At 51.1% G+C, this 26,671-nt stretch overlaps 1 protein-coding gene across 6 annotated transcripts in view; it reads left to right on the plus strand.

Moving 5' to 3' along the window:
• The window catches only part of TFAP2A (transcription factor AP-2 alpha), a 32,546-nt gene that overhangs the window by 2,880 nt on the left and 2,995 nt on the right, over positions 1–26,671 (plus strand). The window contains exons 1-6 of one of the 6 annotated variants that reach the window (XM_069613482.1): positions 501–3,195; positions 5,371–5,397; positions 6,838–7,266; positions 9,961–10,012; positions 20,179–20,440; positions 23,242–23,360. In XM_069613482.1, coding sequence (XP_069469583.1) covers positions 3,025–3,195; positions 5,371–5,397; positions 6,838–7,266; positions 9,961–10,012; positions 20,179–20,440; positions 23,242–23,360 — 1,060 coding nt within the window. In that variant the 5' untranslated portion in view covers positions 501–3,024. Of the gene's footprint in view, positions 1–497; positions 3,196–5,370; positions 5,398–6,837; positions 7,267–9,960; positions 10,013–20,178; positions 20,441–23,241; positions 23,361–26,671 lie in introns of those variants that run through there. The other 5 variants (XM_069613478.1, XM_069613479.1, XM_069613483.1 and 2 more) reach the window with 5 other exon arrangements.

Below are 26,671 nucleotides of genomic sequence, written 5' to 3' on the forward strand. Positions count from 1 at the left end.
GGGCAGTTCAGAGCCTGCAAGTCATTGCAGCCCACTGGTGGCAGACTTGTGCCAGCCTCTCACACAGCTGCACGCGAAAATGCGCCCGCGCCGTTTGGATCTTGTTTCGGGCGCCGTTGCTTTTAGTGGAATGTTCTAATGATGGCGCTGTGTGTGGATTTTTTTTTAATGTTCCATATTTGCCTCTGTGCTGCGTCCGCGTCGCTGTGTATCCGGGGTAAAGGTCGCCCCGTGCGAAAGGCTGCGGCTGTGAGAGAAAGGCCTCCTTTGAAGAGTTCTAGTCCAGGCGTGTGCCGGTGTGCACTGCACCCGGTGCGCTGCACACAAGGCCTGTCGCTGCATATGGGCGGCAAGACGGGGCCTGCCATTACAGTCAGGGGACGGTGACACAGTCTGGCGTGGCCTGTTCTTCACGTGGAGGTGTGCCGGCCCTTTGTGTGAGGGGGAGCGGGCAGGGGCGGGGGTGGGACAGGGCAGAGCCAGCTGTCATTGGCCTCCCCTGCGGGTGTGGGACGTTTGGGCGTCCAGTGTTGCTTGAAGTCTGGAGGTCAAATATTCCCAAGCGAGGCCCTATAAAGGGTTGGACCGGAAATGGAGCCCGAAAGAGGACATCTATAAATCGTCGAGAAGCAAGAGGGGGCAGGGGCGCGACTGTACGCCCAGCCGTGTACCTCAGAGCCGGTGTTTCTGGGGTCTGTGAACTGAATGGCAGTGCGGGTTGCTCGCCGTGAGCTTGCATGCGTGCAGTGTGTCTTCCCATGTGCGCACACACTGGTCGCAAAGGTGACACTGCTGTGCTCCTGTGGATGTTGTGGGCGTGCGCTTGCACGTGGGCACAGTGCAGGCACTGCTCCCAGGGCGGTGCCACGTGTGTCACAAAGTAGCTGCAGTGTGGAATTTAAGTTTAGTAGATGCTCCAACTAGAAGGCGATCTTGGGGTGCCAGGTGTGTGCAGTGTTCACGCGCATGCGCTTATTGGGCAGTGCCACCAGCTGTGCACAATGTGTCTAATTCTTCCAGGTATGTGCACACTGTGCAGAGCCCCAGGTCTGCGTGGGCCCGTCATTGTGTTCAGTGTGCACGGCGATGTGGACTTTGTGCAGTGCAAAGAGGTGTGTGCAGTTTGCGCTGCGTCCTATGGCGTGTGCAGCGTATGCAGTACTCCAGGTGCGCACCGTACTCACAGGTATATGCACTTTGTGTCCGACTTTGTGCGGTGGACGCGGGTATACCCATCCCTTGCACTTAGTTTTCACATGTATGCACATTGCTTGCAGTGCTCCAGGTGTGCAACGCAGTGCAGTGCTCCCCAGTGTGTGGTACTCGCATCATTGCTCTCTGTTTTCAGTATGACACTCAGGTGTGCAATTATCCCAAATGAGAGGTACTCTCATGCATGTAGTGTCTGTGCATTATCCCCTGGTGTGTAATGCTCGCGTACTTCCACTTTGTGCAGCTCCAACGGGTGTGTGGTACACACATGTATGTGCACGTTGTGCAGCACCCCCAGGTGTGTGTTCTTTGAGCAGTACTCCCAGGTGTCTGGCAGACACAGGTATGCACACTCTGCGCAGTGCCCCCAGGTGTGTGTTGTTTGAGCAGCACTCCCAGGTGTGTGGTAGACACATGTATGTGCACTTCGTGCGGCGCCCGCGGTGCTTGTTCTTTGAGCAGCACTCACAGGTGTGTGGTACACACATGTATGTGTGCTTTGTGCGGCGCCCCCGGGTGTGTGTTCTTTGAGCAGTACTCCCAGGTGTGTGGCAGACACAGGTATGCACACTCTGCGCAGTGCCCCCAGGTGTGTGTTGTTTGAGCAGCACTCCCAGGTGTGTGGTAGACACATGTATGTGCACTTCGTGCGGCGCCCGCGGTGCTTGTTCTTTGAGCAGCACTCACAGGTTTGTGGCAGACACGGGAATGCACACTCTGCGCAGTGCCCCCAGGTGTGTGTTGTTTGAGCAGCACTCCCAGGTGTGTGGTAGACACATGTATGTGCACTTTGTGCAGCGCCCCCATGTGCGTGTTCTTTGAGCAGCACTCCCAGGTGTGTGGCAGACACAGGTATGCCACACTCTGTGCAGTGCCCCCAGGTGTGTGTTCTTTGAGCAGCACTCCCTGGTGTGTGGTAGACACATGTATGTGCACTTTGTGCAGCGCCCCCATGTGTGTGTTCTTTGAGCAGCACTCCCAGGTGTGTGGCAGACACATGTAGGTGCACTTTGTGCAGCGCCCCCAGGTGCGTGTTCTTGGAGCAGCACTCCCAGGTGTGTGGCAGACACATGTAGGTGCACTTTGTGCAGCGCCCCCAGGTGCGTGTTCTTGGAGCAGCACTCCCAGGTGTGTGGCAGACACATGTAGGCGCACTTTGTGCAGCGCCCCCAGGTGCGTGTGCTTGGAGCAGCACTCCCAGGTGTGTGGCAGACACAGGTATGCACACTCTGCGCAGGGCCTCCAGGTGTGTGCAGCGTGACCAGGGCTCCCAGGTATTCGCCGTGTGTGTGCAGAGCTCCCAGGTGTGCCCCTGGCTGTGCAGGGACTTGCTGGAGCGCTGTTGTTTTTGCAGCCCTCGCCTGCTGCCAGCTCAAGGTGGTGAGCCCGGCTCTCACACTCTTTTTGGGGGAGTAGTTTGCCGGAGTTGGGCAGCCGGTCGGACTGGTTTTTCTCTTTGCTCTGGAGCCGGCAGAGGGAGGGAGCGTGACTGCGAGCTGTGCCTGGAGAGAGCGAGTGGCCCGGCTTCCCTGCGGCGCTCGGGGGGTCTGCCACCCCAATATCACCTCACCAAGAGATGCCGGGACTAGACCCCAACCACCTCACTAAGCGGAACTGAAGAGCCCCCACCAGGCCCGGGCGCCCGAGGGGAGCAGAGGCAGTCAGCCTCAGGGGTTTCCTGGAGCAGCAGCTCCAGCGGGAGCCGGTCCCAGCACCACCGTCCCGGGGCGCTGCCCCCGTCCAGGCCCCCGTCTGTGGCTCTGTGTGTGGTGACATTCCTGTATCAGAGGTGACTGGTGCGGTCGGGGCGAGATGGAGCAGGCTCGGGTGGCCGTGGAGCCAGGGCCAGAGGCGGAAGTGGAGAAGGCCGGAGGCTTGGAGCGTCCCGGGAGCCTCTCACCTGCAGGGAGCAGCAGCGCCAAGCGAGGAGGAGCGGCAGGAGGCGGCAGCGCAGCCAGCGCCTACCACCCAGCTTACCTCCAGGTGCCCTCTCCTACACTACCTTCCTGTCCTACTGCAAGGGTGGGGTCTGCCTCCTGGGCCTTCAGACTGTCATCTACACTTTGGGCCCTCTCCTGCTTTACCTCCCCACCTTCCTTCAAGGGACTGTCCTACTCTACCCCAATTAATCTACTCATTCTACCTCAATGTCTGCCCTGTCCTACAGGGTACTACCTACTTCTTAGGGCCCTTTCCTAGCCACCCCCATGCCTGCTTTGACCAGGTACTATCTGCCCACTGGGGCTTTCTCGTGCCTGACCTCTGTGCCTGCCTTTAGGGTCATTTCCTACACCATCTCTGTGTCCACCTGCCCCATTCCTGCCCTCAGGGTACCTAACATCCAGCCCCTGGGGGCTGCCTAGACTCTCATCTACATGTCTGCCTCCAAGTGACTATTTTCCTTCGAGAGAGTCCATACCCTTAGGCGCCCCTCTGCTACTCTTCTCGATGTCTGTCTGCTGTGGGCTGTCTAACCCAAGGGGGCGCTCTCCTACTCTGCCTCCAGCTCTTCCTCTAGGGTAGGGCTGTCCAACTCGAGGGACGGATCCATGTCAGGTTTTCAGGATACCCCTAATTAATATTCATGAGATAGATTTGTATACAATGATTCTAAATGTGTGCACATTTTTCCTCATGAAAATTAATGAGGGATATCCTGAAAACTCATCTGGATCCCGACCCTCTAGGTCTGGAGTTGGATAACCCTTCTCTAGGGGAGTATATATATATATATATATATATATATATATATATTATTTCCCTCTGGGTCAGTGTCCTACCCTATCTGCCCTCTGGAGTCTCTCCTCTGCCTTCAGGTGGCCCCTCTGCCGCCCCACACAGCCGATCTCCTCTTCCCCCGTTTCTGGCGTGGGGGGGAGGGGGGGGTGTAGCCCTTGCGGCATTTGGAGCAGAGCTAGCCGGCCTGTGTGGGCACGGTACCCTTGCCATGCCTCCACACTGTATCCCGTAGGCTGATTACTCTCGGAAACAGGAGACCCTGGTCGAGACCCACCGCAGCTCGGCCTCAGCTGGATGCCACCGGGTGCCCCTCTTCCACATGACTCATCCCGGGCCCTACCCACATCTCCAGCACACAGCAGCCAGCTTCCGCTCTACTGTCTACCTTTCCAAGGCGCTGGAGGCACATTATTTCAGCAGTGGGCGCTATAGAAAAGGTACCCTCTCTGGCCCGCGCTCACCTCCTGGTTGCGAGGCGCTGGCAAGCGTCCCTCTGCTGCCATTCACCCACAGACTTCTTGTGTCACCCCCCCCCCCCAAACCCCTCACACCCTTCGTTTCCAGGCCACCTTTGGCCCATGCTTGGGATTCCCAGGAACCCTGCTATCCCCACGTTGACACGCCCTCGCCCCCATGCCCTCTAGGGCCACTGCATCCCCTACTGTGGTCTGCCCGTGCGCCCCTACCTCTCCCTCGCGTATCCCCCCCCCCCCCCCCCTCCGCCGCCCCCTCCACCCCCTTCCCATCTCTTTCTCTTTCGCTTTGCCTTGGCCCTGAAACCCGCTCACAATGCCTCCCTCGCCTTCCTCCCCTCTGATTCGCCCGCCTCGCCCCCCACCCCTCCCCCCCTCACCACCCCTCTGATTAGATCCACCCTCTCCTCCAGTCAATGGACGTCACTCGGAGCGGGCTCTGCCTCCGAGTTGCCTTGCTCGCTTCACGCTCGATTTGCAGCCAGCGTCTCCCCCCTTATTAAGAATTCGTGTAATATTAACAGTCATGAATACGCGATATTAGGAGTCGCAGGCGAGGAGCCCCTCTCGCTGGCCCAGGGGGGAGAGCAGCCGCCAGTGCAGGGGAGGAGGCTGAGCAGCGAGGAAAGAGAGAGAGAGGCACAGGAAACCACACAAAAAAAAACTTTCATTCCCATTGCAAAAGCAGGGCAGACATCGCCTCCCGCGCACCCCCGGAGGAGCCTGGACCCGCTCCCATGGATGCCAGCCTCGGGCCGGCGCACCGCGCTCCGTTTGGCTTTGCACTCACCGCCTAGCGACTGTTTTTCTTCTTATTTTTGTAATTTTTAAGAACATTTTTTTGCATTGCTATTTATTTTTCTCGTTCGTTCGTTCGTTCGTTCCTTGTTGTCAACTTTCTTGATTTTTGTTGTTTCTACCCCCGCGGCTCTCTCTATCCCCGAAGATGTTAGTGCACAGTTTTTCAGCCATGGTGAGTGTCTTTCTTTCTGAGATGTGCCTACGGGCTGTTGTTGTTGCACGTGGGGTTTTCGGGAGCCAGGATGTGCATTGCTAGGGTGTTTCTTTGTTACATGTATTTTCATTTATTTTTTTATTTTTATCCAGCCCTTGGCTTCCCCTTCCAGTCACCGCATCTGCACGATTTCTGCTCATTTACATCAAAGTGGTCCCCCAGCTCTTTTGAACCCTGCACGATTTTGTTGTCAAGTTACGAACATGTTTTTGGCGTTGTGTTTCCTCCCTGCACCCTCGCACCCCGGGCAGACCCTTCCTTGCTCTTTGCAATACACCCCTGTTTGCATTGTCATCTTGTTTATGTTTTGGGCTTCACGCAAATTGCGCCCAGTTTTGGGGACACCCGAAGGCCTCATTTCAATAACCTGGAATATCACGCAGTGGGGTTTCTAATCACATTAAAGGCCTGTTTCCAGCGGGGTTTTATGCCAACATATTGTCAAATGCGTTGTGTGTCTATGCCTTCTCGTCTTGTGCGCAGGGCATTAGAAATGCGCCCCTATTGCGCGAGTTGCGGATAGCGCTGCTGCCTACACACTACACTCACCTGCCGCTAATCTTAGACCGGTGTGTGTGAGTGGGTACACACTCGACTTTCACGTGTGCCCAGGACGCCCCTAGCACAAAGGCGATTGTCTCACTGGCCACTGATGGCAGCGGGTTTTGTGGTGTTTGTGTGTCAATCGGGTAAACATAAACGCCGCCTAAGGAACTGCATTGATTTCGAAGGCCAAAGCAAATAGTGTTTGCGCCTCAGACATACACACGAAGTCAAAGCCTACCAGCGCATACATCTGATGTATATATATATATATATATATATATATATATATATATATATGTACACGCACACATATTCTAAATAACAAAAGCACACGTTTAAGGCAGAACGGGAGGCTAGCAAGGCACAGGCGAAGTCGGACACACAGCAATTCATTGGAGACGTCCTGTTGGCAATGTCCGTTCCTTAGGCGTGGATTGCAGGCATAGCCCGTAATCCATATGGACAGAAACAGAAATCGTATTTGACTGGCACACAGTCGTTGCGGGTTGGTGCTTTGGCCAAATTCGAAACCCTTGGCATTGTGTTGTAGCCCAACATGTTCGCTGGCGGGGAGTTTAGCCGGCCTGCATTACTGGTGCCGGGAAATCCCACACTCTGTTTGTTCCACGCACTTTATTTGGTTCGCTGCTTCCTTACATGTACACACAGTACAGGCGAGGTGGGGATTTGGGCGTCTTTTTGTGTTGCTGGTATGTCTTTAAATGAACGTCTGTGTGCTTTCATGTCCGCCTTACTGTTGCCTCATGCGGCTGCCGGCTGTGCCCGTGGTGTGGGTGTCAGTAATGTGTGGGTGCTGTGCCCTAACGTGTCTGTTCTCTTCCCACCTCGCAGGACCGCCACGACGGCACCAGTAACGGGACGGGCCGCCTGCCACAGCTGGGCCCAGTGGGGCAGTCTCCGTACAGCAGCGCGCCCCCGCTCTCTCACACCCCCAACGCGGACTTCCAGCCCCCCTACTTTCCGCCACCCTACCAGCCCATCTACCCTCAATCCCAGGAGCACTACCCGCACGTGAGCGACCCCTACAGCCTGAATTCGCTGCACGGACAGCCGCAGCCCCAGCACCCGAGCTGGCAGCGACAGGGCCAGGAGTCCGGCCTACTGCACCCGCACCGGGGCCTGCCCCACCAACTCTCGGGCCTGGACCCTCGCCGGGACTACCGGCGGCACGAAGACCTCCTGCACGGGGCCCACGGGCTGGGCTCGGGCCTCGGGGACATCTCCATCCACTCGCTGCCTCACTCCCTGGAGGACGTGACGGTAAGAAAATCACAGTCGCTTTAGACCCACACTCATTCAGGCACGGAATGGTACACACACACACACACACACACACACACACACACACACACACACACACACACACACACACACACACACACACACACACACACACACACACACACACACACACACACACACACACACACACACACACACACACACACACACACACACACACACACACACACACACACACAGATCCGCATTCTTACACAATCGCACCCACACTTGCAAAGTCACACATAAAGCAGACACAGAGACTCACTTTCTCATACCACGAGCTTATACAGAAAAACTCACATAACACACATACACACGGGCAGAAGCACACACGCGCTCCCACCACATGCAGCCACAATCACGCGCGGATTCACACCATCGCATGTTTAGGAATCTGTTGGGTGCAGGAATATTTGGTGGGTGGTTACTAGGACCTCTGCACGGAATGTCCATGTTATGGGTGACAGGGCCAGCTTGGGGGTGTGCAGCTTGAGCGTGTGGACTGCCACCCCACTGTGAGAGTGCACTGCACTGCTTCAGTGCAGGCCGGCGACCAGAGTCTTTCCTCGAGCCTGAATGAAACAGCCGGCATTTAGAAATACACAGCCCTTGTTTAATCCCAAACGAAGATTAGTGCCTTGTAGAAATGTAGTTTTAAATAAAAAAAAACACAACGTTGCAACACATATAATGCACCTTTCGGGTGTATGGTTATATTTCTTCTTAGCCATATTCTGATAAATCCATCGACGGCCTTTAAGTGTGCCAAAGCAGTTTCATTGTGGGGTTCGGGGTACTGGTAGGACTGCTAACCCCACTGTAATCTAGTTATTACATGATGGTCTGCAGGCGCCACCTGGACATGTAGGGCCACGCTAGTACCCCCTAAAACGAATCGCATCCCCGAAAGCGTACATGTCTTCCTTTTTTGCTGGGCGGATTTTAGAGCACAGGCTAAAAATGCGGCCCGTGCCCTTTTGGCTGAAGTCTCCCCTAAACCGGGTGCTGCTGGCAGCTTCAAGGCGCCGAGGCCCGGCAGAAAGGGGCGAGCGCGCCACGGCAAGAATGGAGCCCGTTTTGCGGCGAGCGAGCCATTAAACCTGACCACTCATGAGCTGGGCAAACCCAGCCAAGGCGTGTGCTGCTCACATGCTGTGACTGTGGGGGTGCAGTGATCACAACACACGCTTGCCACCCCCGGGCAGCGCCATGCCTTGCCCCTACAGCTTACGCAAGGGACGGCAGAGAGGTCCGTGCAGTGCATTAAGTGCTGGGCAACATTCAAAAATTGAAAGGCCTATGCGGATGCGGGGCCAGAAATGCACCAGCTCACAGGAGCGTGCACCTTTTATTCGGCAACCCGTGATTTTAGACTGCCATTTTCGTATTTTTATTTTTGAGGAAACATTCACCAATAAATAGTGTGAGCAGCACGCACCCCGGGCTGGGTTCACCCTCGTGGTTCTGGACTTCGAAGCTGCTGTGAAAATAGTATTAGAACACTCAACAAAATGAAAGCCCCGTTCAAGGGCAGAAGCTGTATAAATGCATTGAGGACGAGAGACACATAATACCCCTAGTTTATGTCTGAAATGCGAAGGGGTCGGGGGGCAACCTCCTTTTTGTTCAAATTAAACCTGCAGCAGCGCGACTAAATGCGCAATGATATGTATGTGATGAATATATATGTATGGGGCACATTGCGGAAAAATAGTGGCAATTCTCTTAAGTGTTTGGGCGGCGCATACAGGCAACGCCTGCCCCCCTCACCGACCCCCCAAGAGCCGCAGCCGCCGTCCTTTCCGAACGCGGCGCAGTGTAATTGTCCTTAAAGCCAGAAGCACTTTATTCAAGTTACACATGAGAGCGCCGAGAATCGTAAAAATCAGCTGGAAAGAAACCCGCGCCGTTCTCGCGCTCCCACTGCATTAACGCGGGCAAAAATCGCGCACATCGCCATGGAAAATGGCGTGGGGGGACCAGGAGCTCATAAAATGCAGGGGCCTACCTTGCTGTGACTGCCCACCTCACCCAGCAGCAGGAAGGCGCATTCGGAAATTGCGCCAGGCCGATGCAGGGGGCATGGAACAGAGACAATCATTTAGGTTTACAATCCCGTCAGGACTCGGAGCAAATCCGTAAGTGCAAAATTCCACATATTTCACATGAAACGCCCGCAGCCCTAGCGACCCCTTGCGAGTACTTCCTATGGTAGAATCGTGTTTCTTTTTTTTTTTTTTATAAACGTCACTCTTTATTTTTTTGTTTAACTAGTAGGGGAGAAAGGGCGATTTCTGATACATTAGTCCCCCTGTTGGTCTGATTTGTGAGTGGCTTGCCGCCCAAAGCGTCAGCAGATAAAGGCAGTGGTTTCATAACACAGATTAAAAGCAATGTGGGCTCCACGGACACGAGAAATGGCGCCTGGACCCGGGTGGCGGCTCTGGGCAGCCCCACCCAAGGCCGCCAGGCGATGCCATCCTGGGGTCCACCTTCCAAGAATACCCCGTTCCGTTAAAAAGTCCGACTGATCCCAATGCATGTCCCGGAGGTTGCTCCATACAAAAGGCACGCGGCCTTACGCCGTCCTCTTTCTCCAGAAAGTCTGACTCGTTGTGCTGTGCTTTCATAACTGTGCAATGACAGCAGCTGCTTTTTTGTGTGTTGCAGCATGTGGAGGACCAGAGCATAAACATGCCCGACCAAACTGTCATTAAGAAAGGTAAGCTATATCAGTATATGAACGTATACATAATATGTGTGTATTTTAAAGTCTTGCAAACTGAGTTGTGTTGAAAGGGACATGGGTCCAGATTTCGTGAATTCATGGGGCCTTTGAAAGCAGAGGTCTAGAAACACTTGTGTACAGGCGCATTATAAATGCCATATCATATCATGTGTGTGTATGTATGTGGAACGGAGTGTGTGGGTGTTGGTGTGTTTCTGGCAGGGGCGCTGCCATTAGTCCAGCCTTCCCCCTTCCTTGGGTTGGGTGGGGTGCACTGTGCATTTGGGGGTGCACGGGAGCGGTGTTGGGATTTACAAAGGCTCTGCGATCGGAATGTTGAGGGAAGTGCGCTGAGTTTTGCACAGACGGCTGTTGATATTTCTGTTCTGATTGGTATTAAAGCGATACACGGTAATGGGCCAGAGAGCTGGCCTGCCATTGGCTCGCTTCCTTGGTTATGTTGACATGTACCCGTGTGATCGGCGTGATGCCCTTGTGTGTCGCTTCCCCCTATTCTTGAGCAGGAGGAGTAAGAGAGGGTTGCATAAGCAGCGACGTCATGCCCTCCCTCCCCCTGCGGGGTGGTGGTTGTGTTGGTCTGGGTGTATCTTTTCAAAAGCCCTTCAAGTGAGCAGTTCACTAGCATCGTTTAACGAGTTGTGTCGTTGTGGTGATTTTGTTTTGCTGTGAAGACAGCTGTCCTCTGTGGTAACACCTGCACCCCGTACCAGTGGGTGGTCGGCGGAAGGCGGGGTGGGCGTTATGTGGGAACTCGGCCACGGTCTACACTTTACGGTGTTGAAGGGCGTCATTGGTCGCCCGGCTGGGTGTGTTAGTTTGCCGGTAGGCCCCTGTAGACGAGTTGTGTCGAGTAACACGCACAGGTCTAACCGGGCCGTTTCCCCAGGTCGAGGCCCGGCCAAGGTGGGAGAGAAAGAGCTACATACATCCCCCGCCCCTTTGTTTGCTGCACGTGAAGGCCCTGTCACGACGAATTAGGCGTGCGGAGGGATACGCTCTTAAGAGACGCTCTTTGCGCGCCGACGTGGTAATTGGCTCTTTTATTAGTAATCTCAGGAGTTCGTTTAGCTCCCATTGTCTCCATTAGCCCCCTCAGAGCGATTAATGTCACAAGCGATCCGTCCAGGAGCAGAAAGAACTACGCCAGTTAGTGGGGCTGCAGTGTTTCCCGTAGAAGCAGCACATCTGTGTAACACACACACACACACACACACGTGTGTTATGATATGCGTTTAACATTTGTTTACACACACACTTGAAATCTGCCATGGGCCTGGAATGTACCAATATAATTCCAGTAGCCACTGTGATCTGACACTTACTGTACTCCTAGAGCTAGGAGGGGCTACGCGCCTGAGCGGAGCCTTGACGCATTAGCCATGACGCACACAACAACCCATCGGAACCCGCGCACACATTCAGCAATGACACACATTTCCGAGTGCTTGGTCTTCCTGTGTTCATGGTCGCTTTATTTCAGACCTTAACAGGCTATAGGAATTGGGACTAATATTAAAATCACCTTTCCGCCCCCACCTATTTCCCTTTGTTCAAATTCCATCTTTCTCACGGACAGAACACTCGCCGTGATACACAGCCGCCGACACAGATCTCTGTGTTACGTGCATTTTATATATATGTATTTATACACACACGCGCATCTGTACGTTAAGGCGCAAAACCCTGATTTGAAAGTAAAATTGGATTCGTTATTTGTGGTGTTTTTCAACTAAAATTCGACCCGGAATTTGCAAACCCGAGAAACATATTATAGAACTACAATTCGCCTTGTGCCGTGACCCGGGACATCTGAATGGGTGACGCAATTATTTGGCTCAGCCCCGAAGGCAACTTTGCCATCCTTGATTATACGGAGCTTTAAGCAAGAACCCGTCCGTTATGTAGTGGGAACATGGGATCGCCTTTCGATATACACACGAACGTCCTTTGCAACTAGAAAATGAACGGGCTTAAAGCAGTCCATGGAAGCGTGCCCCCACACGCCCCCCCCCCCCCACATACATTTATATCACGCATTATGAACTCGCCATGTGTGCTTGCCCCCCTCCGCGTGTTGGCCTGAAGGCTAGATAAGGGTGGACCCCTGCAGCCCCCCACCCCCACCCCCACCTCCCAAATGCCCGCAGGCAAAGGTGGCAGCTTCTGCAATCTGCAGCGGCTGCTTTCATGGGCTGCAGCGCTTGTCTGTCTCCCGCCTGGCACCCCCATCCTTGGCCAGGAAGCTGCCTCGGGCTGTGCGGGTGACTCTGTTAATACCGAGGCGCAGGACGGCTGTAAAGATCAGATTTGTTTATTAAAAGGCTGTAGAGGTTGTGTGGCAGCTGCATATGGGCACAGGAGGGGAACACCCCTCTTTATACATGCGAAATTGCAGCAGGGTGTAGCTGAGCCCTTGGTTACATGGAGAAGTGGTGGCAGGCGCGCGCACTCATTCGCTTACACCGCTTTGCTGGTGACGGTGCAGCTGGGCGCCTGGCCAGCAGGGGGCGCTGTGTCACAGTCTGCCGCATGACATGTCTGAGAGCTCGTAGATGGCACTAGCTTACATGGTAGGACACAATGGGCCTGATTTACAAAGCGTTTTCCAATGGGGGTTTCTGTCAAGATCTCACCGACACAGGTAAGATGTAATTATATTCTTTATTGTCTGAAACCCCACATCGTGGACCATCTTCAACAGTACTCTCTCTCTCCTTCCCAACCGCCTTTCTCCAGAATCCTCATCCACCTTCCCAACATTCCACCGATCCCCGTGCACAATAGAATGTGCCCGTGCACATTATAACATATCCCCTTCCCTTACATAAAAAAAATACAACCTGTAACACAATTTGAAATATTACCGGAATTAACAGTGAGCGTAACTGTACTCTTAAATATATGAACCTCTTACCTACAAAATTATTTTAACATGCAGAAATGATACAAACCTCCCCATACCATGGCCCACCTAGCAAATGTAATCTCTAAACCTTATGGGGGGACCACACTGCCTGGCACGGCGGCCCCCTTCATGTTCCACTTCAGTTTGTTGATTGGCACCCCTCTGCCCCTCCACATTCACATGTGAGCCGAACGAACCTGGAACTGGAACCACCTCTTCCCGCTCAACCCTGACCCCAGGTGAACCAACAGGATCATAGTCCAACCCACTTTCCTCATACTCCAGATTAGACTCAGCATTAGACACATCAGCACCCTTGCAACCATCAATCACCAACCGTTTCTTACTCCAAACTGAACCTCCCTCCAAATGCACATGACCCTTCCCAACTTTAACCACTCTCCTCGAAGGCATGAATTTGCTATAACCTTTGTGAACCCTCCTGGGATTTCTTATATGCACAAAATCCCCCGGCTTAACATTCAACTCCTTCCTTAACTTTTGTGATGCCACAGCAGCCTCCTGACGCGCCACTATCCTGCGATGTATAGACTGCAAATCCATATCACACGGGCCACCACCACCCATGGCCAAAGTTCTCAACATGGTACCTGCTTTCCTGCCCCTCATAAGCTCAAATGGGGATCTCCCCGTAAATGTGGCAGGTGTTCTCCTATATGCAGCCAAGTATTGTGACAGAACTTCCTGCCAATCCAACCCATTAGCTAAAGCCAATTGTATAGCCGACTTAATCGTACCATTGGCCCTTTCAACCAATCCATTAGCCGACGGATTGTACAAAGCTGTCCGATAATGCACAATAGCGTGCTGCTCCAAAAATTCTCTCATAGCCCTGGATGTAAACTGCACCCCATTGTCAGTAACTAGGCTAGCAGGTAATCCCTCCCGATCAAATACCTTCCTCAAGAAAGCAATAACTGAATCAGTGGTGATGCTCGCACAAACCGCCACTTCGATCCACCTGGACGTATAGTCCACCAACACCAACAAATATGAACATTCAGGTTGTAAACATTCAAAAGGACCCATGATGTCCAAAGCCAACTTAGTCCATACTTGTTCAGGAACTTCCACAGGATGTACAGGTTGTGGATGCAGTGTTTTGCTCTTATCACTGACCGCACAAGCCTGACAATCTTTCACCACCTGCTCAACATCCTTGTCCATTGACGGCCACCAGTACTCCTCCCTAAGTCTCCTCTTGGTTAAAGATCGACCCAAATGACCCACATGTGCTAATTCCACCATTCTTCCTCTTAAACTTACCGGGGGAATCAACCTACTGCCCCTAGACACACCCCAGGGACCTTCCGCTAATTCATTAAGAACTTGAGCGTAACCTTTCCCTTCAGGCCTACCCTTGACAGTGTGCCAACCTCTAATTAATCCTTCCCTAATCCATCTCAACTCAAGATCCCTCTCAGACTCCTCATCCCACAACGACTTCTCCACCGCCGAAGTCACACAAGCAATCTGACACTCCTGCAAATCCACTTCCTTCACCACTCCCATCTGACTGTCCGCCTCCATTATAGGCAAACGGGACAAACAGTCCGCCACAACATTTAACTTCCCAGGAAAATATTGCAAAACAAAATTGTAGTCCTGCAGCTGCACTGACCACTTCGCAATCCTTGGGGATACCGCCATGACTCCTTTGGTAGAAAACACTTGCACCAACGGTTTATGGTCTGTTCTGACAATATACGGTATGCCCCACAGAAAGGTCCTAAAATGCTTTGAAGCCCACAACACAGCCAAGGTTTCCCTCTCAATTACCGAGTATCTGGTTTCTACATCTGTTAAAGTTCTGGAAGCAAAAGCTACCGGCATCCACTCACCATTCATCCATTGTTCCAGTACTGCCCCCAGACCCACCTCACTCGCATCCACCGTCAGAACAGTCTTGTTTTTCGGGTCAAAAGATTTTAAACAAGGAGCACTCTCCACATCCTTCTTAATTAATTCAAACTCCGCCCCACACTCCTCAGACCACACAAACCTAGCTGACTTCCTCATGAGAGCCCTCATAGCCACCGTTTTCTCCGCATAATTAGACACAAATTTAACATAGTACTCTGCAAGGCCCAGAAAAGCCCTGAGCTGTTCTTTACTGGTCGGAGCTGGTGTATCTCTCAATACTTTTACCAATTCCCTTTTGGGCTTCACACCCTGGGCACTCAGTGTATGTCCCAAATAAGTAACTTCCTCTACACCCACCTGGCATTTGTTTAACTTGACCGTTAAACCTCTCTCTTTAAGAATCTGCATGACGCTCCTAACCCTGATATCGTGCTCCTCTCTGCTACTGCCCCAAACCAAAATATCATCTTGAAAATAATTGACACCCATCACCCCTCCAAACATTTGCTGCATCAACCGCTGGAACACAGCAGAAGCCGAAGCCAGACCAAATGGCATGCGACAGAATCTGTATGCCCCAAACGGAGTCACAAATGAAGTCAAGGGCCTAGATTCAATGTGCAAATCAATTTGGTGATACGCTGTTGACAGATCAAAGGTGGAAAAATACTTGGCATCACCTAAAGTCAACAACAACTCATTGATATTCGGCAAAGGATGCCGATCCACCCATATGCTCGAATTCAATTCCCGGAGATCCACACACATCCTGATATTCCCGTCTGCCTTCTTAACCAAAACCACAGGAAACAACCACTCTGAAGACTCTATAGGCTCAATTATCCCCGCAGTTTGCAACTTAGACAATTCTGCCTTCAATGCCTCCCTCGCCGCTACTGGCACCCCTCTAACCTTATGCACTTTAGGAACTACTCCCTTCTTCAACACAATGCGATGTGTAAAACCTCTGAGTTTACCCAAAGTGTCTGAAAATACTTCAGGAAACTCCCTCATGAGTACTGTGGAGTCCACCCTCATGACATTTTGCCCCGCCTCCTCCTCCACACTGAGCACCGGCACCTTCTCACCAGGATGAATCTGTATTTTCAGCGCCGCCTGCTCCTCCCAACCCAACACACTCGTACCCTTTGAGGCCACATACAGTTTACCCCTTGTTTGCCTCCCCTTGAAAGACAAATTTGACCAATTGTACCCTAGTACTTCAATAGGACATTGCCCGTATGCACATGGTGCAATATCTGAAACCAACAACGTTGAAAGCTGTTTCCCTAAAACCTCCTGATAAACCTCGGGAGACACCAATGTATAAGGTGACCCCGAATCCACCAGCATATCCACAGGGTGCTGATCCACCAACACCGACACCCACGGACCCTTCCGCCCACCACCCTCTACATGCAGTATAACATTTTGACTAGATCCACTTCCCGCTGCACCCTGTAACAACATGGTTGAATCATCTGAAACTACACTAGCCACCATCTGCCCCTTACACATGCGTGCAAAATGGCCCAACCGCTTACATTTCCTGCACTCCACATTACAAGCAGGACAAGACTTAGACTCAGTTGTATGACTGGACCACCCACAGTTTTTGCACCCATCCTTGCTCTTGGATGCCTTACTCCCTTGCCCAACTGCTTTATCTACATTTTTCTTGTTTCTTGACATTACCGCCTGCACCACCTCCTTAGACATATCCCTCTCCATAACTATCTGTACACTCGCCTTGGAAGCCTCAATTGCCCTGGCTATCTCCAAGACCTTTTCTAACGATGGATCATTCTCAATCCACAATCTTTCTCTGATTTTCTGATTGGATGTCTTCATCATTATTTGATCTCTGATGTGTTCATCCCCATTACCTGGAAACCCACATGTAGCCATGAGTGCACGTAATGCCGTAACATAGGTATCTATACTTTCCGTAGAACCTTGCGCCCTAGAAAAGAATTTATACCTCTCTAAGACCACATTAACTCTCTTACCAAAACGCATTTGCAGTTTCTTTAAAGCAGTCTCATAAGTACTTATAACCATTTCTCCCTCACCTCCCCCTTGAACCATTACATTTTCTCCAGGCAGGTGACGAAAAACCCTCAATCCCTCAGTACCAATACAATTGAGCAGTGCAGCCTCTTTTTCATCATCATTGTACTTTGCTCCACCCGCGGCCCTGAGGTATACCTTAAAGGCATCCACCCACTGTTCCCAAGGAACAGCAGGCTCCCCAGTGCTTGGTAGAAAGGCAGGTGGAGGCCTAGCAGCTGAATGCCACATGTCTCAAATGAATATCCTAGAATTGACCAACACCCAGCAAGCCCAACACAAAGCAATCCTCTAGGGCTTCCTGATACTTGGCTGTCCTCGCACAGTCACCTTGTGCACGTGCACCCACACGTAAATGCAGTACCAAGCAAACCCAGCAGTCACTGGTACTGGGTGGGTGAGTCAACAAGCTTGAAAACGCACTCCTCCACAACTGATCCTCTGTAAACTGTCTATCCAGGATGATAGATCTCCCCCAACCCGGCCTCTTCCACGGTCGTGTGCCCAACCTCCCTATAAATCAGGTGGCACAGCCGAGGATGTCGTTGCCTGTGCCCAGCCTCCCTATAAATCAGGTGGCACAGTCCAGGATGTCGTTGCCTCGGTCCACTCACCAGTGGAGCCCAAGGTAGTGCACTCCTAAACCTCTCCTTCTACTCTGCAGCCTCTGCCCGGCGAACAGGCAGCACTGCACTGGTTGGAAAGCCACCGTCAGCTACGCTGCTCCACTTCAAACCTCCGATTTCAATGCAGCTAATGTCAGCAATGCGAACCCCAATCAGCTGACTTAAGCGCCGCCGTCAACTGCGTTACGCAGCGCCGCCACGGCCCCTTCCAGAAAACCTACTGGGCGTGTCTATGCTGCATGTCAACAAGACAGCCGGGGCTAGCAGGGTTGGCTCCTCCTTGCCGCGCCGCGGCTGCTCCTCCACCACTGCCGACCGGACCATGGACAGCTCGCCGCCATACAAACAGCAGAGCCGACGCCGGCGGAGGCCCGCCTGCACTCACCGCTGCTCTCCGAACTCAGGCAGGGACCGCCCACATCAGCACCGGCTCCTCTTGCAGTCGCCACAGCCGCTATCCTCGGCACCCACGGAGCCTGCCACCGCTCCCCCCCGCCACTGCCCCCGCCGACGAGCGGGGCACCCGAAAGCAGCAGGCGGCACACCACAGGTCTAACAGCTGCTCACACCGATGATCCGTCCACGTACCGCTGCATCGCCGGAGAACCAGGACAACACACGCGCGGGACCGGGGTTCAGACAAATCCTCGTCGCCAATGTCAAGATCTCACCGACACAGGTAAGATGTAATTATATTCTTTATTGTCTGAAACCCCACATCGTGGACCATCTTCAACAGTACTCTCTCTCTCCTTCCCAACCGCCTTTCTCCAGAATCCTCATCCACCTTCCCAACATTCCACCGATCCCCGTGCACAATAGAATGTGCCCGTGCACATTATAACAGTTTCCCATAGGAAAATGCCTTTTTTTAATCAGGCCCAATGTCAGGGAAAAAAGGACCTCTGTCTCTATAATATTCGGATCAGCTGATCAGTGCAGAATTGACTCTGCTAACACTACACGCAAGAAATAAAATTAATAATAATCAGAAATACAATCTATGGTTTGACAGCATTAACTGTGCAAAACGCATACACATAAGATATCCATATTAAAAGAACAGAAGTCCATGTGTCCAGCTTTAGCTCAAGGCATTTCAAATGTACATTTCATATTGTGTTTCTGGGATAAGTTCTGCCATGAAAACCTCGAGACCGCCCCTTTTCTACTCTCGGAGAGAGCCGCAGAGTGGTCTCACGAGTTATCTGCAGTAACTGCAGCATATCGCAACAGGAGACACCCCAGAAGGCTGCTGATATAAAGCCGGGCCAGACCGGGACCAGTCCACCAAGCTGCGCCCCAGCATCCGGAGTCAGTAAAGTAGTTGGAGCTGCGTGGGCTGTCTCAGGAATACAGGCCAGGAAATACAACACACGTATAAGTAGGGTGGGCAGCATTGCACCCTGAAGCGCAGCAATAGAGCATAGCAGTGGAAAAAACAGATGACTCCAGAGGAATGCTAATATGTGTTCTTATGTAGTGCTTCCTGCTAGGTTGCTTCCACGTCTAAGCACTGTGATGACAAGGGTTATTACCCAACTTAACTTATACTCAGTATACCAACCTCGGAAGGATGACGGGCTGCACAACTCACAAAGTGGCAGCTTGCCCCAAACCCCTAGAGGCGAGCGCTTAACCCATGAGCTACCCACAGAGACACTAGAGATAGAGAAATAAAGAGAGGGTTAGCCCTGCACGGATTGTCAGATTTTGGGGTGCTGAGGACATTAAATAGCAAGTTTTAAGTTTAGTCCATTCGCTTCCTGGATTTCAAGACGTTTTTCCACACCCGGCTGTAGATCTCTTGCACCCTTCTTAAAACCCAAACTATTTACTGACTTTATGTGTAAAGATGAGATGAAGCTGTGTGTATAATATGAGGAACCAGACTTTCCCCACACAAGCCAAGCTTTATTGAGACATGCTTTAGAGAGCAGGAGTGTCCGTGTGGCAGGAAGCATGTATGTAGCACACCCTTGCATGTCCTTAGACCACAGAGCTTCAATGTCTTGATCAGTGTGCAATGGGAGAGGCTGGCTTTCCCCCCAGTTCCAAACAGGGGTCTGGGTCCTCAAGAGCCCAAAATAACCAGATTTTGGGGGAAACCATTGGCTTTGTGAGTACCTCCAGTATAGAGCTGCTGTGCTCACATTTATTTTGTGTAGAAATCTTGAAAGGATCAGACTTGGAAATGCCTAAATTCGACAGATGGGCTGAGCTCAGTTAATAGCCATGAAGCACATGACTTGACAGGCCACTCGAAGGGAACCTGGGGTTAAAAGAGGATACCTTCAGCCGATAATGCATGCGTGAACCAGTGCTTCATTGACTAGAAATTCATTGACCCGTGTTTATGTGGCTCAGGCACTGTATGTTTTGATGCTTTGAGCGCCTAATGCCTACACGGGGAGGCTTCCCACTGTGGTCACAAAGTAGGCCATAGTATGGGGCCCTCCAGTCGTGTGGTGGTTAATGCTTGTGGGGTGGGAGTTCCCAGTCTTGCTCAGACCCTTTCAGCTGAAATCTGAAATGTAATAAATCATCTTGGCAACCCTCTCCACCCTCCTCCCCGCTCACTTAATCATGCACCTCGATCCTGTGTAAAAGAAACAAGACACCAACCGAGCATCCGCTCTCTTTTTCCTTTCTAGATATTCATCGCCTTCTTTTCCTTGCAGGGCCCATGTCTCTGTCTAAGTCAGGTGGCCATGGGGTGTCCTCGTCACTGTCTCTAAACAAGGACAGCCTCTTTGGTGGTGTGGTGAACCCCAGCGAGGTCTTCTGCTCAGTGCCTGGCCGCCTCTCCCTGCTCAGTTCCACCTCCAAATACAAGGTGACCGTGGCTGAGGTGCAACGACGACTCTCCCCGCCAGAATGCCTAAATGCCTCACTGCTGGGAGGTGTGCTCCGGAGGTGAGAGTTCTGGCCTTCCTCGTGCCTCTTACCTCGCTGGTGGGAAATGGTGTGTTTACATGAAGAAATGTGCTTCTCTCTTTCAAAATGGTTGCATTGGGTTTACATGTGTGGAGTACTGGGGTGCAGTGTCACCAGGAGAAGCGGCATAGTGAAGTTTCATAGTTTGGCTGTGGGTTGAAGGGTGTGGGTGTGGTGGAATTAGGTGTTTAGTCCAGTTTGCTTTTGTGGTGATCTGGGTTGGGAGCTATCTTAGTGCGGGATGTGTGCTTTTTTTTGGAGGGATAGACTCTGACCAAACTTTACATCTTGTCCTCCAACTATTCAACAACATAGCCCTGCAACACTGTTGAGGCCCACTAGGCCGAAAACATATGTCTGGGGTTGCTGTTGGTACTCTTGTTCGGGGGAGATTTGCCTAGCATTTCAGTGCTAGACTGCCAAGTGTGTGGGACCAGACTGATATGCATATCTGCATTTCCCCTCTGTGAAAGGTACGATGAACTAAAACGTGGTTGTAGACTAACCACCCTCATCCCCCCGAGTTGGAACCTACACAAAGAACAGGTTATTTGGCCGTGTTCGTTATAGGTGGAGAGGCTCACGGACCTTTTTCACATAGCCCAACAACATATTCATTAATCCGCATAGAGGGCCCAATGCTGGGATGAAATGTGCATATAGTTATTTCTGTCATATGGCTAATGCGAAAAGCATGCAAATGGCATGACTGCCAAAATCTGTGGACATTTTTTTCAAACATGTATAGAACTATAATGTTAACTTGCCACAACTTCCGGATGCGTAGAGGGGCCTTGCAGATACCTGGCCCCTCTATCCAAAAAGATATGTACTACATAAACAAACTAAACTACACTATGGGGTTCAATCAGGGAAGTGTGGACATCCAAATATAACGACCATGCCCAATCATGGACAAATGCTTTCCCACGCCTCCTAATGCACCTGGTTACGGTGACTGCCCTTGCATTTCATTTACTAGTGCAACACACTCCATATGGAGAATGCTAAGCTGCAAAGCATGCATGTATGCAGAGTTTCTTAGCTCCTCTTCTCCCTATCCTATTAAATACACTATATCAGTCCCACTCCCCACCTCTATCCCTTCTAGTTTTTACCCTGCCCCGCCCCTTCCCACTCACAATTTCAGAACATCATTGTTTTGGGGATGGAAGTATAATTCCCTTTTCATGAGCTTGGGAAGTTTTGTCCCCTACCTACAATTTATTACAGGACACATTGCTTCCCTCGCCCAAGAGACTGCCATGTTAGTAAATGTGGTACAACCATCCTTGTTTCTAAAGCTGTTGTTGGTAAATGGGGCTGATTCAAACACTCATCGTAAAATGGCTTGGTGTGGAAGAGTGCCATTTTTATTTATGTAGTTTAACTTGATAAGAAAGCTCAGCAAACTGATTCTAGCCAGTCTTGCACGTCGCAATTCTGATTAGAAGCAGGTGGTGGTTTCAGCACTCAGGATCTCTCAGGAGGACCTTTTACATGCTATATTGCGAGCTTGTGGAGATCACTCCTGAACTTTCAGCAATGGAAGAAGCAGAGGGTGGGGGTTTGTATGAGGTTTCAATGCCCCAGACTCATTCCTTAATTGAATGTGGCCTTCCTGTGTTGGCTTCTTATAGCACATTACATGTTGCTGCACAATAGACGCAAAGCCGGTGGGCTCAGTTATTATCTGGGTGCAAGCAAACATTGCAAACCAAATGACTCATGCATCGTTTCTATACCATGATCTCCCACCATTATTTCCTGGGGACCCAAGGTCACAACATTAGACTTAAGAATAGCTCCAACTGACTACTAAAATACGAGAGGACTCATGTTCATTAGACTGTGGTGGGGTACGCTCACACGACTGTCCTGGATGCATACGAGCAGCGCTTTAACACTGGGGACTGTCTAATATGGGAGCAGCTGAGTCCTGCTTCGAGCATTGGAGGCGAGGTGAATGCAAGCGTTAATGTCACGAGGAGGCCCAAAGCGCGCGGCCGTGGCAGCGCACGCGGTGAGCAGGCTCGGTGGCCAGGAAGCAACTGAACACTAGGTGGTACCAGAGATCAAGAGAAGGCAGGCGCGAGGCCGGCTTCTGTCTCCACGACACCTCTCAGGTGCGCTGCCCAGTCATGCTCGGCGGGCGAACAAGCAGCGGGAGCCATGGTTCCTGCCCCGCTGCTCATATGGCCGACCTCCTCTCAAATTCGGGTTAAGGCTAATCCCTCTCATTAGAGGGCACTTGGGAAAGGACTAGGACCCGGAAGTTATTTACAGGGATCTCATCTGGAGGGATATGTGTCCAACGCGCTCGCTTTTAAACACAAACACGCAGCCCCCTCCCTCCCCTCTCGCCATCTTCGAGGAAAATGAATACATTAAAAATACAGACGAAACACTGGAGAAAATGTAACATGGTTTGAGGGCTTGCATTACACTTCGGGAGGGTCTATAAAAGCAGGATTGTTGGTTAGGTGGTCTGCGCATTCACGGCAGAGCGCCGCTGCCACAAGCCAGTGAAAATCCCTCCACTAATCTTGCAGACTGATGGCCCTAATAATACACTTGTCTCTCCCTCTATGCCCCCCCCCACGCCCGTTTGCGCCCCATCTGTGTTAATAACTTTATAGGTTTGGCGAAAACATTCCCATAATGTGGAGGACGTCATTTGAATGTTCTGTAAATCAAGGCGTGCGTTTTTATATTAAGACACTTATGGCCTTCCCTGAAATTCTCGATCTAAATGCAAACTCTTTCCCTTTTTTTTACAGAGCAAAGTCGAAAAACGGGGGACGGTCTTTACGAGAAAAACTTGACAAGATCGGATTAAACCTCCCGGCAGGACGACGTAAAGCTGCTAACGTGACGCTCCTGACGTCTCTCGTAGAGGGTAAGTAAGGCCTCGTGGGCATCAGTGCACATGCACTTCGGCGGCACTGTAGGGGGCACTAGCAGCCCTCTCCATTCTCACAGTTCCCGTGCGGGAGCAGCATGGTCGGCTACCAGCCCGTGTGTTTCAGGGAGTGAGAAACACCACTGTTACTGTGGACTCAGGGACCCAACACGCGTGCGCCCGTGAAGTGCCCTACAGTGTACATGCGCCCAGAGCCACAGAGTGCCCCACCCTTCAGAAAACCTCACCGTACATCATTTCAATTATTCTGACATCTGCCTCTGAGAAATGCGTGACCGTTGCTTCCTGAATTCATTGGTGAACCCATGTTTCATAGGCAGCTGAGATCAGCCGGCTGCCCCGGGTCCTTTATACTATTTTGCTGCCTGTTTTTGCTGGTGTGGAAAGCAGTTTGTTTGCATGGCTTTTAGGTGTGTTCTCTAATGTAGATATGGGGGCACGAAACGGATTTAGTAAATGCACACACCGATTATATTGGACAGCTAAAGAGCGAGTGTGCGTTACATTACGCTAGGGGTGGACTGGGAGTCAAAAGGGCCCTGGAAATAATGTTCAAAGTGGCCCCATATTACACCTTTTCAGAAGGCCCAATCCTTTTGCTATGAGAACATGAGGAACTTAAATAGGTCATCACACAAAAGAGGCCCAGGGTGCAGAATCCTACTGGGACATCTTCAGAGTTCCCTAAAGGCTAGTCCGCCCCTGCATGACACCCGCTCTATCTAGACAGTTCAACAGTGCCGGTCCAGCCACAACGTTTTTGGGGTGAGAAGCGGGGTGTTGCTTGGGCATTCATATGGTCATGTTAGCAGCCATTTAGTGGGGAGTTGGCAGTCACATGATCTGGTTTGGGCAGTCTCGTGAATGGGTGTCGGCAGTCATAGGGTGGGGCGTTGCCAATCACAGGATGGAGCCATTACTGGGCGAGGTGTTGGTCACAGTGGCTGTTGGAGTGTAGTCACAGGGTAGGGGGGTGTCAGTCACCACAAGGTGAGACGTTAGCAGGCAGAGGTAGTGCTTACAGAGTGAGCCCGGGATTCCAGCCCAGCGTTGTTCCTGGTACTTACGATGGCAGGCACGAAAACAAAAAAACACTTGCCACCATATGTTGTGATACCACAAGCAACACATCAGCCTACGGTACTGCAGCGCATAGCAAGTCCTCCACTGAAAAACATCTGCCTACTAAGGCAGTAATGACCAGAACAAAAATCCCTGCTGCTACTTAATGTTTGTGCTCATTGCTATAAGTGGGATGAGAAATCGAGGGCACAACTCTAATCCTGGGGTGTGGCATAAGTCCCTGGCCTGGACTAAAGGTTGAAACAAAGGGACACTGTAAATAAATCTGTGGCTGGTTTCTAAATTAATATTTGTGTGTAGATAAATAACCTAGAAGAAAGGTGAGGTGGTCCAAACATCACTATTGTTGGCTGCTGGCTGCTTTGCATAAAATAAAAGCATTTTGGGAACATAGGAATTACCTCATGTCATATTATAAATCATACAATATTTGACAAATAGGTCTGTGATAGTGATCCAAACATGCCACTCTCCTGAAAAAGTAATGCACAGTGGGCTTGGTGCTCATTTAATTTGCCACACATTCACCCTAACAGAAAAAGGTCTGAAAACCATGACCTTTATATACATTTATTTGGATGGGCTTAGTTCCTGTGAAGCTTGGCCTGTCCTGCTTTAACTGAGAACAGATGTACGTTTCCCTAAATGCATTCCTCTTGACGCTTTATACATGAATCCTAAGCGAGTCTCTTGGAACACGCTTCCAGATTGTACGAACAAGAAAATGCAATAGAGGATGGACCGTTCCCCAGCTTGGAGATTCGGGATTCCACATTAGGCTGGCCATAGTCCACTTAAAGCACAGAATATGAGCTTTACTTTGGGTCCTAGCCTAACCCACAATGTAGTTAACTGGAGTACTGTCGGGAGGCCTGAGGGGCAAGGGCATAGTTTTATACAAAGGAGGGGAGGAGTTAATAGAAATAGAAGGCAACAATACAAAGAGAAGACAGGTTCATTCTATGGGGTCTGAGAGTTCTCTTTTGTTAATATTTTGGAAACAGTGGCAAGTCAGACCTGTCTCAGAAGGGGATTGTCCTAATAGTGTGAAAAGGGGAGGGGTAATGAACAATATTGCTATCTCTTAAATCACCGAGCTCACTGAGGACGTGAGAACGTATTAAACAGAGACCCCACCCCACCCCACATCAGTCAATCTTCAGAGGAAGGTGTAGCACATATGGTGTTTGTTGTTGCCCTGCATTCTGGTGCATGCCGGTTTTTTCCCGCAGTGGCAATACACTGCCTACTTGCACATGTTTTGCACTTTACAAATCTCTAAACTAAAAGCAGTGCAACAAGTACGAAAATGCACAGAAAGAAACATGACCGCGGGAGGTACTGAAGTTTGACATGGGTCAGCATGACGTTCCTAAATTAAAACTGTGGCTCACTAAATCATTAAAAGCCTCTTATGACAGGGAGGACTTTTCCGAGAAATCATCAACACTAGCTCCTAGATAAATGCTTGCTAGGACGGATGCATCGTTAGCCCTTTCAAAGAAATGTGGTTTAGTTTGCTTTAGTTTTAGTTCTGATTGAGGATAAATCGATCATTTCTAGTGTGAGGGCCTGATTTACACTGCGTTTTCAATGGGATTGTGCCATTGTAAAACGTTTTTGCAAAGCAAGGCCGAGTGTATTTATCAGGGCGGGGGTGAACATAGGCTGTCCCCTCTCAGCAGCAGCGCAGGCACGCCCCCACGCACGCACCGGGCCGCTTGAGGACGGGCCCGTCCCGCGGGCAGGCCTCTGTTATTGTTTAGGGTCCTCTCTCCGTTTTATGGAAACAAGCTCACCGGGTCCGGCCCTTTGATGGCCTAATTGGCGCATGCGTTCTTCCGGAGCTGCAGCTAATGGCAGGAAGCCCTGCAGTAAAACAACAACCCGGCCAGGAAATTAAAACCAAAGATTCCCTTAGCCCGGTCGAACACACAGGCTCCGCCGACTGACCCACGCCCCTCCCCCGCTCCATCGTTCACGGTGGACAGATAATTATAACCCATCGACTTAAAGCTAAGCACTTTGCTGAGTAATACAAATTAGCAGCAATAATTGGATACATGTTATTCATTGATATCGCTTTTTTGGTATAGAAAAGTTGAAGGACGTTCAAAGGGGTCTTAAACGCCTTTTATGTATTAAAAATGTTTTATACGCTCTCCTATTTATTTTTTGCTCACCTATTAAACATTTATTTCTTG

The sequence above is a fragment of the Ambystoma mexicanum genome, chromosome 5p (assembly GCF_040938575.1).
Source record: "Ambystoma mexicanum isolate Mex_15411 chromosome 5p, UKY_AmexF1_1, whole genome shotgun sequence".
Taxonomy (NCBI): domain Eukaryota; kingdom Metazoa; phylum Chordata; class Amphibia; order Caudata; family Ambystomatidae; genus Ambystoma; species Ambystoma mexicanum.